At 42.7% G+C, this 18,934-nt stretch overlaps 1 protein-coding gene across 5 annotated transcripts in view; it reads right to left on the bottom strand.

Annotated features, from left to right (window-relative positions):
- Positions 1 to 18,934, bottom strand: part of CCDC141 (coiled-coil domain containing 141) — a 202,846-nt gene that overhangs the window by 78,675 nt on the left and 105,237 nt on the right. For all 5 annotated transcript variants that reach the window (XM_070070578.1, XM_070070581.1, XM_070070582.1 and 2 more), the window contains one exon: positions 17,787 to 17,981. In XM_070070578.1, coding sequence (XP_069926679.1) covers positions 17,787 to 17,981 — 195 coding nt within the window. The remainder of the gene's footprint in view (positions 1 to 17,786; positions 17,982 to 18,934) is intronic.

Here is an 18,934-nt window from a genome sequence, read left to right as displayed (position 1 = left end):
ATTTGCAGAGCCTGGTTTACTTTTTGTAAATTCTGTACTGCGTGCAAGTAATGCATGAGCCATTTAAAAATATTATGCAACCTCTCATGACCTGAATGTCTCAGTACAATTCTTAAAAAGAAGTTTCCCAATAAATTCCAATTGGAACCTAAGAAACTACAAGGAAATAGTCAAAAAATTACCAATATACTTCTCTCCCCTTTCTTTCAACTATAAGACTTTCAGCCCACTCCAGTGAAGGCATCCATCTGGCTACAGAGGAGATTAGAATTTGATTCTGAAGCAGTTCAAAGAGTAAAACCAAAGTAATATTTAGTTTCTCGTATGCAAAATAGGATTATGCAGAAACAACACAGCCTTGCAAACCAAGATATTGTCTTGAGAGAGGATTTTTAAACTCCATTATTATTATTTTTTTTTTGACAGGCAGAGTGGACAGTGAGAGAGAGAGACAGAGAGAAAGGTCTTCCTTTGCCGTTAGTTCACCCTCCAATGGCCGCCGCGGCCAGCGCACTGCGGCCAGCGCAATGCACTGATCCAAAGCCAGGGGCCAGGTGCTTCTCCTGGTCTCCCATGGGGTGCAGGGCCCAAGCACCTGGGCCATCCTCCACTGCACTCCCTGGCCACAGCAGAGAGCTGGCCTGGAAGAGGGGCAACCGGGACAGAATCTGCCGCCCCAACCGGGACTAGAACCCGGTGTGCCAGCACCGCAGGCAGAGGATTAGCCTATTGAGCCGTGGTGCCAGCCCAAACTCCATTATTTTCTCTCTTTATTAGCAGATCAACCACCCAACATGGGGGAGTAGGTTTACAGAATTAACAAGAGTGGAGAGGAGCTTTCCATTGGCCATGAAGCCTTGGTTGGTATTAAGATGGAAGAACACACATCTAATCAAGACAGAAAAGAGGACTGTGTGGTATGGTACAAGGAAGAAACGAGGGAGGAAGCAGAATGTCATGGTCCTCACAGGCCTCCTGATAGCTCACTTCAGAGTCTGGGTCTGGGGAGCTGATGAACCAGCGAAGTCGACGCAAAGCTGAGCAGCAAGGAGTCCTGCCAGGGTGCTCTTCAGTACTACGGGAAGAAGCCACCTCACTAGTGCACCATCAGGAGAACAGTCCCATCACAGAAAGCTGGGCAGTGAGCAGAGTCAGGAAGGGCCTCGAAGTCCAGCCTTCTTAGACTGCTGAATTAGAAGTCCCTGACTTTGGCAGCTCCCTACCCCAGAGCAGGAATGGTGAGAGGATCCCACAGCAGACCTAGGGAAGGATTCCAGAACCTGAGAAATGAGAACAGAGGGGCTTCTGGGGGAGGCCAAAGGAGCATGGCGGAGCTGCCGCTGAGGGAACACAGTCCAAGCCCAGTGCAGAGGCCACAGCTGTGAAACTGTGCAATGTACCCACACCCTGCACCTGGTTGTCATTTTAGGGAATAAGCTTGCTGGTGGAATAACTGGTCGAAACTGGAATTTACAGATGAACTCTCTGAAACACTGTCCTTACTTACATGGTGATATTCTGTTCTGTTCTGCCACCAGCGTCCTCATGTCTCCCCAGTCTGCTCTATGTTCAAAATAAAACCCCTCCACTTACTTAGCAGCTGAAATGAATAACTGCAGTTTAATGAATGTGCTTGCTTCTCGACTCCGCTACACAGTACTTCTGATTCAGTTAACAAATATTGAAGACCTTCTGGGTTCCAGACACACTGTTCCTAGCCCTTGAGGGAGACAGGAGTGATCCCTAGTACATGACTGACTGGAAAACAGTGTCTCAGAGTGGTTAAATGCACCAAGTAACACATACCTTTAAGTGGCAGATCTGGGACTCAAAATCTAGTTCTATCCTAAAGCCCTTGCTGATCAAATATGACTAATCCATGTGGCACAGGATACTATGAGAGGCTTAAGGATGATGGGCTCTGGGGTAGGCATTCGGCACACCGCTTAAGTTGCACTTTGGATGCCCACAGCCCACACGGAAGGTCTGAGTGCAAGTACCCACTCTGCTCTCTATTTCAGCTTTCTGCTGCTGCACACACGGCAGCGTCAGGGCATGGCTCAAGTTCTTGTGTCTCCGCCACCCACGTGAGGGACCTGAATGGAGTTCTCAACTCCTGCTTCAGCCTGGCCCAGCCCCAGCTACTTTATGCTTTTGGAGGAGGAAAAGGCACTTGGGAGATCTCTCCCCGACTTTCAAGCAAACAAACAAATAAATAACCATAAGCAAAGAAAGAAGAGATGTTTCAGAGAAGTCTTGCATGGAAAAGATGAGGATTTTTAAAAAAAAATTTTTAACTTTGTTGCTTCCCCTCTTCATGGAGGAGTGACACTAGACCCTGCGTTGTTCTTTCGTCTGCTCGGCCCTCCCCGGGTTTGCTGCTGGTTCTTCCCGGGTTGGCTACCGGCCCTTCCACCTCTGTGGAAGGGCGGTTCCCCCTAGCCACTTTCCCCACTTCCCTGGGGGAGCGGCACACCGCCAGCCGGCTCTCTCAGGGGCTGCACAGGTGTTCCTTCAGATAGATGTTCCCCTTAGATGTTCCTGGTGCATGTTGTCTCTCTCCTCCTTTATAGTCCTCTTCCACCAATCCCAACTCGGCTGCCCACACGCCGAGTACGCTGCTCTCCTCCAATCAGGAGCAGGTCCTACAGTTTATTGGTTGAACTGGAGGCAGCTGTGTAGAAGCTGTTTTCTCCTCTCCCAGCGCCATATTGTGGGAGAGCAGATGCATAGAATAAGTCTTAATTCCAGTAACTTAGTCTAGTCCGAGTTGCTCCCCACAGATCCCCCTTTCTTTTTATTTTTGGCGTTGATACGCGCCTGTCTTTGGTGCCCCGTGGCACACACTCTGCTCTGCTTGCTAGAGTTGCCTACAGGTGCTTACAAGCCCTACCAATCAGGCAAACCGAATCCGGGTCCTCTCTTCGCCATGTTGTGAGAAGGTTTTTAGGCGCTGATGCGTGCCTGTGTTCGGTGCCCTGCAGCTCATGCTCTGCTCTGCTAGAACTGCCTGCAGGTGCTTACAAGCCCTACCAATCAGGCAAACCGAATCCAAGCCCTCTCATTGCCGTATTGTGGGGAGACTTATTGATGTTGATTCGTGCCTATCTTCGGTGACCTGCAGCTCATACTCTGGTCGAGCTGCCTGCTGGTGCTTATCGCCTTACTAATCAGGCAGACCGAATCCAAGCTCTCTCATTGCCATGTTGTGGGGAGGCCTTATTTTTCCCTATTTCTCTACCTCCGGGCATTCTTGTTTCTCCTATTTTACTTCTATCTGCCAGCATTCCTATTTCTCTCATTTTACTTCTAAACTTCCCGCGGCTTCCCGGCGCCCGCCCCGAGGCTGCTTCTCCGCGCCTCGCCCCGCGGCGGCGTCCCGGCTCTGCGCGGCTCGGCTTTGCGCGCACACTCTGCGGTCTCCACGCCCTTCGCACCCGCACCAGGGCCTTCGTGCTAGCCCCACGTTCCCTATCTATTCACGCCCCATGCTCTCTCTGCACGCGGCGGCTTCCGCGAGTCACACAGCGTAGCTTACGTTTCCGCCACCGGTATTCAATCTAAGTTCCCCGGGCTAACCTGGCGAATTCAACCTAGCTTACGCGTCTCCGCCTTATGGTTTGGCTTCCCGTCTTTTGCTCCCCGGGCTAATCTGACGGATTCCAACCTGGCCCACGTTTCCGCCTCTGGTTTAACTTTTCGCCTTTTGCTCCCCGGGCTGACTTGAAGAATCCCAAGATAGCTTACGTCTCCGCTTCAGCCTGCACTCGCAGCTTCATCCTCCCTAACATATTTTTCTCTACCCGGTATGTTTCCTAACTTTTCTTCCAACAATATTCTTCCCTCATTTCTCCTGGCTTCTCCCCACAGTCCGTATCCAAGTTTCTTCTAGCTTTCACTTTCACTTTCAATCTCCTAGCTTCCCCGCCATAGTCCGCATCCGAGTTTATGTTTCTTCCAGCTTTCAATCCTAACGTCCAATCCTAACTTCTTTCCCACAGTCCGTATCCGAGTCTATGCCTAGGCTTTCGATAGCTTCTTCCGGCACCTTTTCCGTCCGGCTTTTCCCTAGGCTCTTTGCTAGTCTCTCTCTCCGGTATTTTCCCACTTCTTCCCGCTTCTTCCCTCCTAGGTTTCCTATCCGAGTCACGGCACCATTATGTTGCTCCCCCTCTTCATGGAGGAGCGACACTAGACCCTGCGTTGTTCTTTTGTCTGCTCGGCCCTCCCCAGGTTTGCTGCTGGTTCTTCCCGGGTTGGCTACCGGCCCTTCCACCTCCGTGGAAGGGCGGTTCCCCCTAGCCACTTTCCCCACTTCCCTGGGGGAGTGGCACACCACTGGCCGGCTCTCTCAGGGGCTGCTCAGGTGTTCCTTCAGATAGATGTTCCTGGTGCATGTTGTCTCTCTCCTCCTTTATAGTCCTCTTCCACCAATCCCAACTCTGCTACCCACACGCCGAGTACGCTGCTCTCCTCCAATCAGGAGCAGGTCCTACAGTTTATTGGTTGAACTGGAGGCAGCTATGTAGAAGCTGTTTTCTCCTCTCCCAGCGCCATATTGTGGGAGAGCAGATGCATAGAATAAGTCTTAATTCCAGTAACTTAGTCTAGTCCGAGTTGCTCCCCACAAACTTACAGTTGTAAATAAGCATTTGCCTTTCCTTCTTATAGATGGGAAAGGAAGGGAAAGGCTGAGAGATTTTTCCTCATCTATAGGACAGCCAAAAAGAAAAATATTCATTACAGATACTTTGAACTTGAAGTCCAAATCCAAGAAGATGGTGCTGTTGGACAATAAAGTGATCTGGTAACATTCTCAATCCTTCCACAACTCATTTCATTGAAACAGTACATGGCAACAAGCACTGTATCTGACGATTTGTTTTATATTTTAATTTGTATTGCTCATTCTGAAGAGAATGGAGTTTCCTATGAATTGAGGATTAAAGTCCTGTCTAAAGAAAAAATCTGGTGTAGACCAAATTACCTTGAGCATTCTTAAGCCACTCTTAACCTTTAATTATGTGAATTAGCCCTGATACAAGGCCACTTTCAGGCCTGGGAACCCCTAAGCCACTCTCTAAAGGAAGAAATAAAGGGGAAATCCCTAAGTAAATGTCAGAGCCTTCCTTCCTCACTTCTTTAAGATAATTTTCAAGTTCCTTGGAAGAACAGCAAAAATAGTGACGAACTCCAAAGTACTTCTTCTTTACATTATTTTTTTAAAATTAAAAATTTTTATTTATTTATTTGAGAGGTAGAGTTCCAGACAGTGAGAGGGAGAGACATAGACAAGGAGAGAGAAAGGACTTCACTCTCCCAAATGGCCAGGTCTGGACCAGGCCAAAGCCAGCAGCCAGGAATGTCGTCCAGGGCTCCTACGTGGGTACAGGGGTCCAGGTACTTGGCCCATCTGCTGCTGCTTTCCCAGACTCATTAGCAGGGAGCTGGATGGGAAGTGGAGCAGCAAGAACTGGCTCATATGGGATGTCAGTGTTTCAGGCAGCAGCTTAGTCAGCTGTGCCACCGTGCTGGCCCCAAAGTAGTTTTTCTTACCTATAAATAAATTCTATTCTGTTTTAGTATGGAGCCACTATAATCTTTTTTTAAAATATTTTTTTAAGTTTTTATTTAATGAATACAAATTTCATATGTACAACTTTTAGGAATATAGTGTTTCTCCCCCCCCCCCCATTCCTGCCCTACCACCCCCATTCCCATCCCACCTCTTACTCACTCTCCCATTCCATTTTTCATTAAGATTTGTTTTTAATTCACTTTATATACAGAAAACCTACTCTATACTAAGTAGATACTTCCACCATTTGCACCCAGACACACAAAGTATAAAGTACTGTTTGAAGACAGGTTTTACCATTAATTCTCATAGCTCACCTCATTTAGGACAGAGGTCCAACATGGGGAGTAAGTACACAGTGACTCCTGTTGTTGATTTAACAATTAACACTTTTATTTTTGGTGTCAGTGACCACCCAGGGATCTTGACATGAGCTGCCAAGGCTATGGAAGCCTTTTGGGTTCACAAACTCTGTTGGTATTTAGACAGGGCCATATGCAAAGTGGAAGTTTTCTCCTCCCTTCAGAGAAAAATACATCCTTCTCTAATAGCCCCTTCTTTCCACTGGGGTCTCACTCATAGAGATCCTTCATGTTGGTTATTTTTTGCTACAGTGTCTTGGCTTTCCATGCCTGAAATGCCCTCCTGGGCTTTTCAGCCATATCCCAATGCCTTAAGGGCTGATTTTGAGGTTAGAGTACTATTTAGGGCATTTGTCATTCTATGAGTCTGCTCTGTGGCCCGCTTCCCATGTTGGATCATTCTGTCTTTTTTATTCTATCTATTGTTAATACCAGACACTTGGTCTTATTTATGTGATCCCTTTGACACTTAATCCTATCTATATGATCAGTTATGCACATAATATGATCACTTTAACATGTAAGATGGCATTAGTACCTGCCAACTTAATGGGATTTGGAGTCTTATGACAAATTTTTAGCTTTACCCTTAGGTGCAAGTCTGTGGGATCACATGCCCAACTGTACATCTCCTCTCTCTCTTATTCACACTCTTATTTTTATCAGGGATCAATTTTCTATTGTATTTAAACACCTAAGAATAATTCTGTGTTAAGAGTTCAACCAATGGTATTAAGTAGAAAAAGAAAATACTTAAAAGACTAAAATAGTAAGCTGTTCAACAGCCAGGACAGGAGCTGATCAAGTCATTGCTTCTCATAGTGTCAGTTTCACTTCTACAGGTTTCCTTTTAGGTGTTCAGTTAGATGTCACAGATCAGGGAGAACATATGATATTTGTCCCATTGGGACTGGCTTATTTCTTTTTTCTTTTTCTTTTTTTGACAGGCAGAGTTAGACAGTGAGAGAGACAGAGAGAGAGAGAGACAGAGAGAAAGGTCTTCCTTTTTCCATTGGTTCACCCCCCAAGTGGCCACTATGGCCGGCGCATTGCTTCCGGTGCACTGCGCCGATCCAAAGCCAGGAGCCAGGTGCTTCTCCTGGTCTCCCATGTGGGTGCAGGGCCCAAGGACAGGGGCCATCCTCCACTGCATTACCGGGCCACAGCAGAGAGCTGAATTGGAAGAGGAGCAACCGGGACAGAATCCAGTGCCCCAACTGGGACTAGAACCCAGGGTGCCAGTGCCACAGGTGGAGGATTAGCCTAGTAAGCCCCGGCGCAGGCCAGGACTGGCTTATTTCACTCAGTATGATGTTTTCTAGATTACTCCATTTTGTTGCAAATGATGGAATTTTTTTTTTACCACTGTATAGTATTCCAGTGTACATATCCCATAATTTCTTTATTCAGTCTTCTGTTGACAGGCATTTAGGTTGATTCCATGTCTTAGCTATTGTGAATTGAGCTGCAATAAACATGGAAGTGTAGATAGCTATTTTATTTGCCAATTTAATTTCCCTTGGGTAAATTCTGAGGAGTGGGATGGCTGGGTCATATGGTAGGGCTATATTCAGATTTCTGAGGTATCTCCAAACTGTTTTCCATAGTGGCTTTACCAGTCTGCATTCCCACCAACAGTGAATTATTGTACCTTTTTTCCCTACATCTTCACCAGCATTTGTTGTTTGTTGATTTCTATGTGAAAGCCATTCTAACTGGGGTGAGGTGAAACCTCATTGTGGTTTTGATTCGCATTTCCCTGATGGCTGGTGATCCTGAACATTTTTTCATGTGTCTGTTGGCCATTTGGATTTCCTCTTTTGAAAAAATGTCTGTTTAAGTCCTTGGCCCATCTCTTAAATGGGTTGTTTGTTTTGTTGTTGTGGAGTTTCTTGATCTCTTGATAGATTCTGGTTATTAATCCTTTATCAGTTGTACAGTTTGCAAATAATTTCTCCCATTCTTTTAGTTGTTTCTTCACTTTCCTGAGTGTTTCTTTTGCAGTACAGAAGCTTCTCAATTTGATGTAATCCCAATTGTTAATTTTGGCTTTGGCTGCCTGTGCCTCTGGGGTCTATTTCCAAGAAAAAGATATTGCCTGTGCCAATATCTTGCAGGGTTTCTCCAATGTTCTCTAATAATTTGATAGTGTTAAGTCATAGATTTAGATCTTTAATCCATGTTGAGAGCCACTATAACCTTAATCCAGGTCATGTTTGCTATTATTTTGAGAATTAAAGGAGGAAGACATGACTGTAGGTAGGCAGGATTGCAGACATGTAGTGAACACTCAGAAAATACCTGCTGGCTATTATTCTATTTCATAATTGATCAAACACTGAGAAGAACACAGCCACCTGCTGCCCAGGCTTTGTCCCATGGGACCTTTTGCTCTTACGTCTCCTCCATTGAACAGCAGCCTCCCAAATTAAAAAGAAAAAAGAAAGAAAAAAGGCAGTAGAGAGGAAGTGAATGATTTCAGTCTTTGCTTGGCTCAACAAATACATGTATGGACCATGAATATAAGAGAGCTGTAAGAGAGCTTATCGCACGATGTCAATCTGACTCTGATGCTAATAATCTGGAGAACACAGACATCAGAGTTCATCTCCTGAACTTTAAGAGGAAGCCTCTTTCAAGATTATACTGCTGTGATTACCTGAGTCACACGCAAAGCTAATTTCTCTCATTCCCCTGCAGAATTTGATGAGGCATCCATGTGCCAATTCCAGAAATGATCTAAGGATCACTGCTGTCACTTAATCCATCCCCAGAATAGAAGTGAGGGCTTTTCTATTCACCATGTCCATAGGAATCTGGGCTACCGGATCCAGGCTGGAGAGCTTCTCTTTGTCACACACGTAGCAGAGCAGGTTATTTCTGGCAACGGGTCACTGTGACCTCCACACAAACTGCTTGGAAATTAATGTTTCCCTTTTCATTTTGTTCACATCCTCGTCTTTCTTCAAACCTTATATGTACAAGTCAGTAAAACTTTTATGACTGGACAGAGGGGAAGGATATTAGGAACAAGGATCATGTTTCTCCCTCCGTGTGCTAGTTCTTCCTGAACATTTCATACGGCATCACTCAGTTCCTAGGCAGATACACAGACAGATCAGATTAGCTCTTTTCAGCCCTGTTTTGGAAAATACTAAGGAGCTGTTTCTTTTTCTTTCTTTCTTTCTTTTTTTTTTTGTTCTTTAAGACACTAATAAAAACCTTTCCTTTTTTCCTTCATTAAGTACAAGAGCCAAGGCAGGCTGCACCAAATCAAAAAGAGATGACATCAGGATTCGGCACACTGTATTCTTTTTAAAGTATCTACGAGACTAATAATTTCAGCAAGAACCATGAATCATTGGTTCTTATACCATGCTGTTCCACAAAGACGTTTAATAAGCAATCCTGTTTGCTTTATGACTAATTAACTCAAGAGAATAAATACTCAACAACACAAAACAAGAAAACCCCCAAACGGCAGAACCTTGAAAGTTTCCCTTCACGGGTCCAGAGGGTAAAGAATGAGTTTGGCTGGAAACACACAAAACCCGATTTGGCCTCTAATTAGAGCACTGGATCCCACCACCCATGGGGTTCAGAGTTCCTGAGAGTTCAATCCGTAGGAAGATGGAAAGCTTCAGTTTCCTGTCCTAGCCATCTGCTGAGATAACTTCCAGTGGCGAGCTGATTCAAGTCCTGCCCAAGCCTATCCAAGCTCCCAAAAGCAAGAAGACCAGGGGCGTAAGAGAGATGTAGCTTCAGTTCCCAACATTCACCGGCCCCACAGCTTCTCTGGACTACTTACCTGTCAGAGTTCATTGCTACTGAACTAAGACATCTGTCCTTGCTACAGGTGGATTAAAGGTATTGATAAGAGCTGTCTAAAGCCATTAGTACCTGACACAGGATTTGACTCACAATCTGAAAAGCTGAAAAAGCCTTGAAGAGAAGGAGTTTCCAGTTTTGCAATGACAGTGGCATGTATCGGAAGCATTTCATCAAAAAGAATGGAGAAAGTTTATGTATTAACCATCTCTTACTATTGAGGCCAATTCACCTGAAAATGGAAACTAGATCCAGTAAGTAGAATTTTAGGCAGTGAGTCTCTGTTTATAATTTCTGATTTTTTTTCTCTAAATTGACCCTAAATAACCTTAGGATGATCTTGGGAATATTGATATATAAAATGTCCACTCACAATGTGTAAAACACTTTTTTCAGTATTTCAAAAGTAGGTATTGAAATCTACAGACCATGTGTTTGGTTACAAGCTGGGGGTATGAAACTGAACAAAAGCATTGATGTCACATTAGAAAGGCTAGTGCAGTATTAAATGCACATATGACAAAATAACAGCTAGCGCTTAGTCAGTACTTAGCTGTTTTATACAATAGCCATGCATGAACTTATCTAGACATCACAATGACCCACGAGGTAATCATACTTAGTATTTCTATTATGCAGATTGCTTTAAAAGCCAAGTGCCCCAGGAAGTTACAGAAGTGTCAAAGGTCCCAGAGCTAGCAAGTATCAGACATGAGATTCACGCTCCGGAAGCCTGGCTCCAAATCCACTGTTATCGTAGCAAAGTATCATGCTGGCAAACATTTCTAAATCTTTACTTACTACCCCACTATCCTATTTACTCTGTACTCCAACTTTACTCTAAGAAGATCTTTAGTATAATTTGTCAGCAATTATAAGAACTTTCATTAATCAGTGATACTCCCGGAAGTACTTAAGGATTATTAGATCTATCATAGGAAAGAGAAAAACTCAATCTCAAAACATGAATTGATTTGCCACATGGCCATTTATTCATTTGTCAAACAAAAATTGTCTGAACACTAGGTGGCACACACAGATGATTAAGACATAATCTCCAAGGAGCACAGAGAAATACAAGGGGAATAATGAGAAACGAGAAATCAGTGCTGCCCTCCGAGACGAGGTGAGCTGTGTGATGACAAATCCCTTTCTGTAACTCCACTTGCCTTCTCGTACAATGATGCAGAGATGGAGCTTGAAGTCTGTGGTGCTATGTGTTAAACCAATTAAGCTTTCCTCTTTAAAAAACAATCACATTGGGGCCAGCACTGTGGCACAGTGGGTTAAGCCGTCACCTGTAGCCCCAGCATCCCATATGGGCAGTTCAAGTCCCAGCTGCTTCACTTCTGATCCAGCTTCCTGTTAATGCACCTGGGAAAGCAGCAGAGGATGGCCCTAGTTCTTGGGCCCCTGCTACCCACGTAGGAGATGTGGAAGAAGCTTTGGGCTCCTGTTGCAGTCATTTGGGAAATGAACCAGTGGATGTAAGACCTCTTTCTGTCTCTTCCTCTCCTTCTCCTTCTCTCTGTAACTCTACCTTTCAATTAAATAATATAAATATTAAAAAAAATAAAGATCACATCTCCACTATCGTGGCTATATATAATCTCTTATGAACAATGCAAGGTGGTTAGCTTGAAAGTCCAGTTTATAGTATTTCACTGTTCTCTATCGTTCAAATAATTCCTGAGCAGCCACCAATTAGAAGACAGTGTTCTTGGTGTTCTGATGATCATGAAGTAAAAATGGACATGTTTCTTATCTCCAAGGAATTTTAATTTAGCAAAGGCATGTAAACCTACACGGAAGTAATAAGGCAGGAAATGATGATGGCAAGTATCGAGATGTAATGCTCTGAAAATTGTACATGAAAAGGAAAGCAATGAATACACTCCTGACTGGAGTCGGTGTTGTGGCACAGTGGATAAAGCCACCACCTGCAACATCGGCATCCCATATGGGTGCAGGTTCGAGTCCTGGCTGTTTCACTTCAGATCCAGCTCCCTGCTAATGGCCTGGGGAAAGCTGCAGAAGATGGCTCAAGTTCTTGGGCCCCTGCCACCCACATGGGAGACCCAAATGAAGCTCCTGGCTTCAGCCTGGCCCAGCCATTGCCATTGCTGCTATTTGGTGAATGAACCAGCGGATGGAAATATTCTCTCTCTCTCTTTTCCCCCTTCCCTCTATCTCTCCCTCCAACTCTTTCAAATAAATAAATAAATGTTTTTTAAAAGAAATATTAATATGGTCATGACCTAGAAGACTATTGACAAGTTTACTATAAGAAGATATTCACAGGGCAGGCACTTGGCTCAATGGTTAAGATGTCACTGGAGATACCACAGCCCATTTTGGAGTGCGTGGGTTCAAGTCCCAACCCTGCTTCCCCTCCGCCTTTCTGCTGATGTGCACACTGGGAGGCAGTGCTAATGGCCCAAGTACATGGGTATCTGCCACCTCCACGGGAGACCTGGATTCAGTTTCTATCTCTTGGTTTCCACACGGCCCAGCTTTAGCTGTGGGCACTTAGAGATCAAAGATCTCTCCCTCTGTCTCTCACGCTCACACTCACTTATGATAAAACATAAATTTTAGGAAAAAATACTTAAGAGTGGATGAAAAGAAAATAGAATATCTTGGTTGTAAGGCTATTAAATATGAACTGATTTTTGGGTTCTCATGAGAAATCTAAGATGATAAAGACAAGAAGGAAAGGCTTCATTTTTTAAATAATTTTAATAGTTTAGCCATACTTATCATCTATGTCCTGTGGTTCGAATAGCCTGACCCATGGACCCTAAAACCAAAGGTCTCTCAGGGAGCATGGAAGGTGAGTAAATTAAAACACTGGTTGCTTATTTTGATGAGTTTTGCCTCATCACAACCTTTCCAACTCCTTAAATATGTCTGCCTATTTCAGAACAGGTTCAGCATAAAATAGAAACTCCTTAGCATGCAGTTCAAGACCCTTCCCGACACCCCGACCTGCTTCTATCCTTTCAGTCTCATCACTCTGAGCTCATATCCTATGCTCTTGGCAAGACGAATTATCTCAGGTTCCCCAAACATGGCATGAATTTGTACCACCCAGCCCTCCGCCAAACCCTTCTTCCTGCATCTTTCTAAACGTAGCTCAGTGGTCACCACCTCTTGAAAAGGCCTTCTTGTCACTTCCCCTGGATTAGTCAAGAATCTTTGCTTTCTGTTCCCACATGTTCTGGGCTTACTCCTGCATAGCCTCCTGGCTGTTTCTCCCTAAACTAGACTGACAGCATATGGGAGGCATGGATTGCGTCCTTCATTGTGTTAGTTTTCGAGTACCAGTCTGAAGCATGGCAACAGGAGGAATCTGATCTATTAGCTGAATGCAAATAAGGAAAAAGGGAAGAAGGCAAAGCAAATCACTGTGTGTGTCAAAGAGAAGGGGAAGCTGTTCTCAATTAGAGGAATCTCAGGCTGCTGGAGGATTTGAAAGCTGAAAGTAATTACATTTTCCTTGATGTCTAATAACAGTTGCCCTAATTTTTAAAATTCATTAGTGTCACTTCAACAACTTCTTTTTGGACATTTTTAGGTCCTCTGCTTGAGCAGATTTCAGACAATTTTAAGTCATTGTTTCCCATATTTGGTCCTAAAATGTTAATTTTGGAATTAACACACACACACATAAACAAATGAAAAAAATACCAAAATGCATGCTTAATTATTATGCTTTCATCTGAAACAATGGTGTTGTCACAGGCATTATTGTTTCACATCACAGCAAATATCTTGAAAAGCAACATCACCTTTTCATAAGACATAAAAATTTCAAAAGGAATTTCAAAAGCAATAGAAGCTATGACCAGCTGTATGTACCAAAGTACATTTTGGGTGTTTCTTTGGCAGCTACAACTTTTGCCTCACTTTTGCTTTCCTGCTGACCACCCAAAAATTGGACCACGTTCATAAAATAAATTTGGCTTCAGTCTCCTCTGCTTTATTTTCCCCAGTGAAGTCATGAGTTTGAGAATGGAAGGCATGAGATACGAAACTTTATGACCAAGCATCCATGTTTTACAGCTTCGGGTTCAATCATAGCTGTGGTATAAATACAGGCTCACACTGTCCAGTTCTTAAAAACATGCACTATATACTTACCTCTGTTTAATTCAGGTCACCTTCCCTGAACAATTTTGAATGATCAACAAATATTAGCCGGAGCTTCTGTTTTGTGAATATGTTAGCAATACAGTAAGTTTGCTAATCAAGCTTGTGAAGGATGGAGATGAGTGACTGTAATCAGCAAACTGTTCCTATGCCTTGCTTGTCCTCTTTACTCACAGCAACACCAGGCAATTACAGGAACTCTTCTCCAGTCAACTATCATCCAGGATAGACAACCTTGTATTTGTTGCTTACCCTTGGAATTGTCACTAATAAATAGGTTCACCAAACACAGAAGCACCTTCTAAGAAGAAAAGGAAGCATCCCAGGTTCTAGAGTTAAATGCCTCCATGTCCACTTGAAGCTAGTGACTTGCTTATGACAAGCAGCAGCAGCAGCAGCAATATTCCTAACACCTATGTCTCAATATTGCCACCTGCTGCTCACTCCAGGTTTGATGCCTACATTTCAAGCCACATAACTGCAGACACTTCCTCTGGGAAATAGATTCATGAGCCTTGGGTAACTGTCAACCCCTAACAGAATTAAAAAGTAATCGCTCTACTGGGGCCAAAGGCATTGCTGTCCTGTGGATGACCAGGTGATAATCATAGAATTTCACAAGTTGGAAATACATTGGCTTATTAACTTTTTGTATGTTTTGTTCTCACCTATGTCTCCAGCATTTGGAACAGTATTTGACACATTGCACATGCTCGTTGCATATTTACTACATTAAGTGAATACCTAAAGAATGATAATTGCTTTTAAAAATTCACCACACTACTTAGTTAACTATTTAAAAAAAGAATTCTTGTTTTTTTTTTCCTCTAGGAAATATTAATATTCCTATATCCAATTGACACAGAAAGAAATGAATATAATAAAAGGGGAGCTCTAGATGGTTGAGTCAAAAGTCATGTAACATCTAGATAAAAATGTGTGTATGATTTGGAAAACTTAGTAACAATAGCTTATTCTGTAAATCAGTGTTGGTACCCATTCCCTTTTATTTTAATAAAATTAAAAAGGTAAAAACGTTTAAGTGATATATTTCATTCTTTTCTAAGCATTTACTGCCTTATTCCCCCATTTATATGTTACCCATGACGCTAATATATTTCTTCCCACTAACATTTAACCAGAAATTGAAAAAGAGTATCAACTTAGCTTCCACAAATTTAGAACAAGAGATTGGTTGCTGAAAAGTAATTATACTTATCAAGAGTAAAATGAGTTTCAAGAAAAGTATCTTTTTTTTTCCAAGTGCTAACTTCCTTCCCAACGGCCACCAGTCCCACAGTGCTAACATCTAGATTTACATGAGTCACTTGTATTCTGAGACATTTCACTGGTATGCCAAAAAAGCATTACCTTCACCCCTCTTTATCTCGGCCATCTGTCAGTGTCACATCTGCTGATAGCAACCTTTAGACTGAAGAAACGTCTCCTTCTATGACAAAGAGCAAGCTTGCTTACTGCATGGTAAAGAGTGGATTCCCCAAGTTTGGGGCTCTTCTCCCAGATACCACCTGCTGCAGGTACACATATCCACGCTGGCCCATCAGCATCACCCTGGGGAACTGGTATGGCATGAGGATTCTCAGCTATTGTGTTTGCTGTAATAAAGTCTCTCAACTGTCAAGTCATGTATCTTCTGTCAGAACCCATGAAAGTGTGACAGATAACATGTCAGCTTGAAAGTGGGGTAAATCTCCAACTCCTCACAGTTCTTGAGAGCATGGCTTTATCTAAGAATAGAAATACTCACAACTAGGAAACCCCAGTACAAAAGACCACAAAATGAATTCCCAACAGGAAGACTCAATGATTCCAGAGATAAATCATCCATTACATAAACTGAAACTAGCTCTTCCCTCAGTGTAAATAAACTTTTAGACAAGAAAAAATTTTAAAGGATCTGAAATTATTTGTTTTTCAAATTCAGTCCTTTATTTAAACTTGTGTTATTTCTGAAAGTTATACCAAAGTTTAGGTAACATGGCAAGATTTTTGTTAAATTTGTAGTTTCTAAAATATAAATCAAAAAGAAAAATACCATTTGCAAGTCATGAGAGACGTTTTGTTCTTTCATTTTAATGGATTTACTCACTACATAATTCCATCATTTATTACTTCTTAATAATATAGTGAATAATTCATTTTGAGTCATGATTAAGCATCCACTCTCCAAACTCCAGATTTCTGTTTTAATGAGGTAAAAGTGTCCATTTTCTTTCACATTAAATTTTTTTTAATTTGGAGTTGGAAATGATTTCCTTATGCTTTGAAAAGGAAGCAAGAATTCCACACTCTTCTGAGTGCCATGTGGCCATAGAAACTGCTATAGGGTGGATAAATCCCAGCTGAGCTTATAATTTGGATTGTCAGCATGCCATGACATTTAATGATGAAACAAGGGATCTAGAATCAGAAGTCTTTGAGGTTAAGAAACACGAGTTCTCTTCTCCCGAGCTGACCTGAATTATAACTACATGAGTTTGAGAAAGTAACACTCTGCATGCTCAATCTCTCTCTCTCTCTCTCTCTCTCTCTCTCTCTCTCTACCCTACTCACTTGCTCAAGACACGGTTCTCCCTTAAGGGCCCAGGAATAATGTTAGAAGAAAATACTCCTTGGCAAAGTACCAAATAATGAGAAGAGAGAAAGCAAGAGAAAGAGGAAAAAAAATCTGTATTTTACAAAGCTATAAACTATGATGTGTACCAGAAAACACTATTTTATAACATCTCCTATAACTGTTTTTCTTAGAAACAATATTCATCAATTTGCAGATGTCCTACTTATTTTGTAGAATGAATATATGATGTAAATTTATGAGCCTCTTATTCAAAAATAGTACTGCTAGAGAGAAACTAAACTAGCGCTCAACATCATCTTCTTAGTTCAATAACTCTAGTAACAGCTCTGCTCCTTTTTAAACAAAGATATCCCAAGCAACTAATAATCAGATAATATTTAACAGTTTTATGATAATTCTAGCAACTGTAGTTTGTAAATTATTCATCCTTTTTTAAAAGTGTCTTATTAGTAAAGAAGTTCAAAATTAAGTCATTTTTTTTTTGACATTGACCAGAACACTGTGTTTAGAACACTGATGTCATGAATTTAGATCACAACGTTCCTAGCTTTCAGGATTTCTCCATTCATTGCCTGTTAAGATGCTAAACCATCCCAGTAAGATCATTTCAAGGTGTATTTTATGTTGTGAAAAGTAGAAAATAATTTCAAACACCATCGGCTTTACATACTGAGCCCTACTCAAGTGAAGTGAACAGGTGAATGTTATCACCCAAAAAGAGCCACCTGCTACAGTAAATAATAAATCAGTCAACCAGCAGAACCAGAGTGTTTCTCAATCTCATGAAGACCTAGAGTTGGTCCAAAGCAAAATTTCCCCTTGACTTAAAAAGGCAAGACAAAGATGCAGCCCTCAGCCCAATGCACCTTTCAAGCCTTAGAATTTGCACACAGAAGGCTTCCAACATTCATATATATTCATGTATTTTTACTGATAAATTAAAAAGGATTTGAAAAAGAACAAAGGACTTTGGTTAAAAAAAAAATTCCTTTTTTTTTTTTCTGCAGGACAAGTGCCTGCAGAGAGCAATGGCAGTTCTAAGATAAAACTCTCATGAGGTTAAGTAATCTTTAGCATAGAGTCTTTAAATTTGAGAACTAAATAATGGCCATGATAGGGATATATTTCTAAAATTCTTCTTTGTCACTGTCAGTTTTGAAATTCTACATGGAGTTTGACTTCTGTAATATGTTGCCAGCCTGTTCAAGTAATAGATCCCTTTGTGTGTGCTGATTGCCTAAAATTATAAACTTGATCTCACACTGACCTTGTTAGCACTGCTGAAGAATTCATTGGCCTTCTGTAACCAGGTTTTCCTCTCCACCATGAGCTGACCCAATTCCTCTTGAAGCCGATTCAGTTTCCGATTAGAGAGCTGCAGATGTTCATTCTCCGCATGGTCTTTTGACAGCAGGATCCCCCGGGCCTCACTTTCCAGCTTCTCCACGGCCAAAGTCCATTCCTACAAGAGATCACTCTCTTTAGTTCACCTTACACATCCCTCACTTGAGGATGCTGTGTCCGTGACCTCTCAAAACTCCCATGTTGAAACCTAACCCCCAATACAATGGCGTTAGAGAACAGGGCCTTTGAGGAGCAAGTGGGTCATGATGGTGCTCCCCTAAGAAATAGGAGCTGTGCCCTTGGAAAGAAACCACCACTTCTACCAGGTGAGGAACCAGCAGAAGTCAGCCCAGAAGAGGGTCTTCACCTTACATAACCTGACCATGCTGGCCCCCCGATCTCAGGTCTTAGCCTCCCGAACAGCGAGAAACAAACTTCTATTGCTCATAGCACCCAATCTATAACACTGTGGTAGAGCAACCTGAACTAACCCAGATGCTCTCCTTTGATGCTCTCTCCTAAGAGTCAGAGAGCAGCCACATCAGTTAAATGCATCAGAAGTCTGCCAGTATATTTGTAAGCATTGTAGTAGAGTAAATGCTACATTACAGATCTGATGTACAACTAGAGGTACCACAGCGTGGGAACAAAAGAAAAGTCAACAAAAAGTGCCTTATGGGCCAGCGCCATGGCTCACTTGGTTAATCCTCCACCTGCAGTGCGGGCATCCCATATGGGTGCTGGGGTCTAGTCCCGGTTGCCCCTCTTCCAGTCCAGCTCTCTGCTGTGGCCCGGGAGTGCAGTGGAGGATGGCCCAAGTGCTTGGGCACCTGCACCCGCATGGGAGACCAGGAGAAGCACCTGGCTCCTGGTTTCGGATCCGCGCAACACTGGCTGTAGGAACCATTTGGGGAGTGAACCAACGGAAGGAAGACCTTTCTGTCTCTCTCTCTGTCAAATAAAAAAATAAAATAAAAAAAAAAGATATGCTCACACTAGATACTGCTGTTAGGTTTAAAATAACATAACATGAGCCAGCGCCGCAGCTCAATAGGCTAATCCTCTGCCTAG

This window comes from Oryctolagus cuniculus, chromosome 3 (genome assembly GCF_964237555.1).
Source record: "Oryctolagus cuniculus chromosome 3, mOryCun1.1, whole genome shotgun sequence".
NCBI classification, from domain to species: Eukaryota; Metazoa; Chordata; class Mammalia; order Lagomorpha; family Leporidae; genus Oryctolagus; species Oryctolagus cuniculus.
Note: the sequence above shows the minus strand (reverse complement) of the source record. Positions and strands in the feature narration are given on the sequence as shown.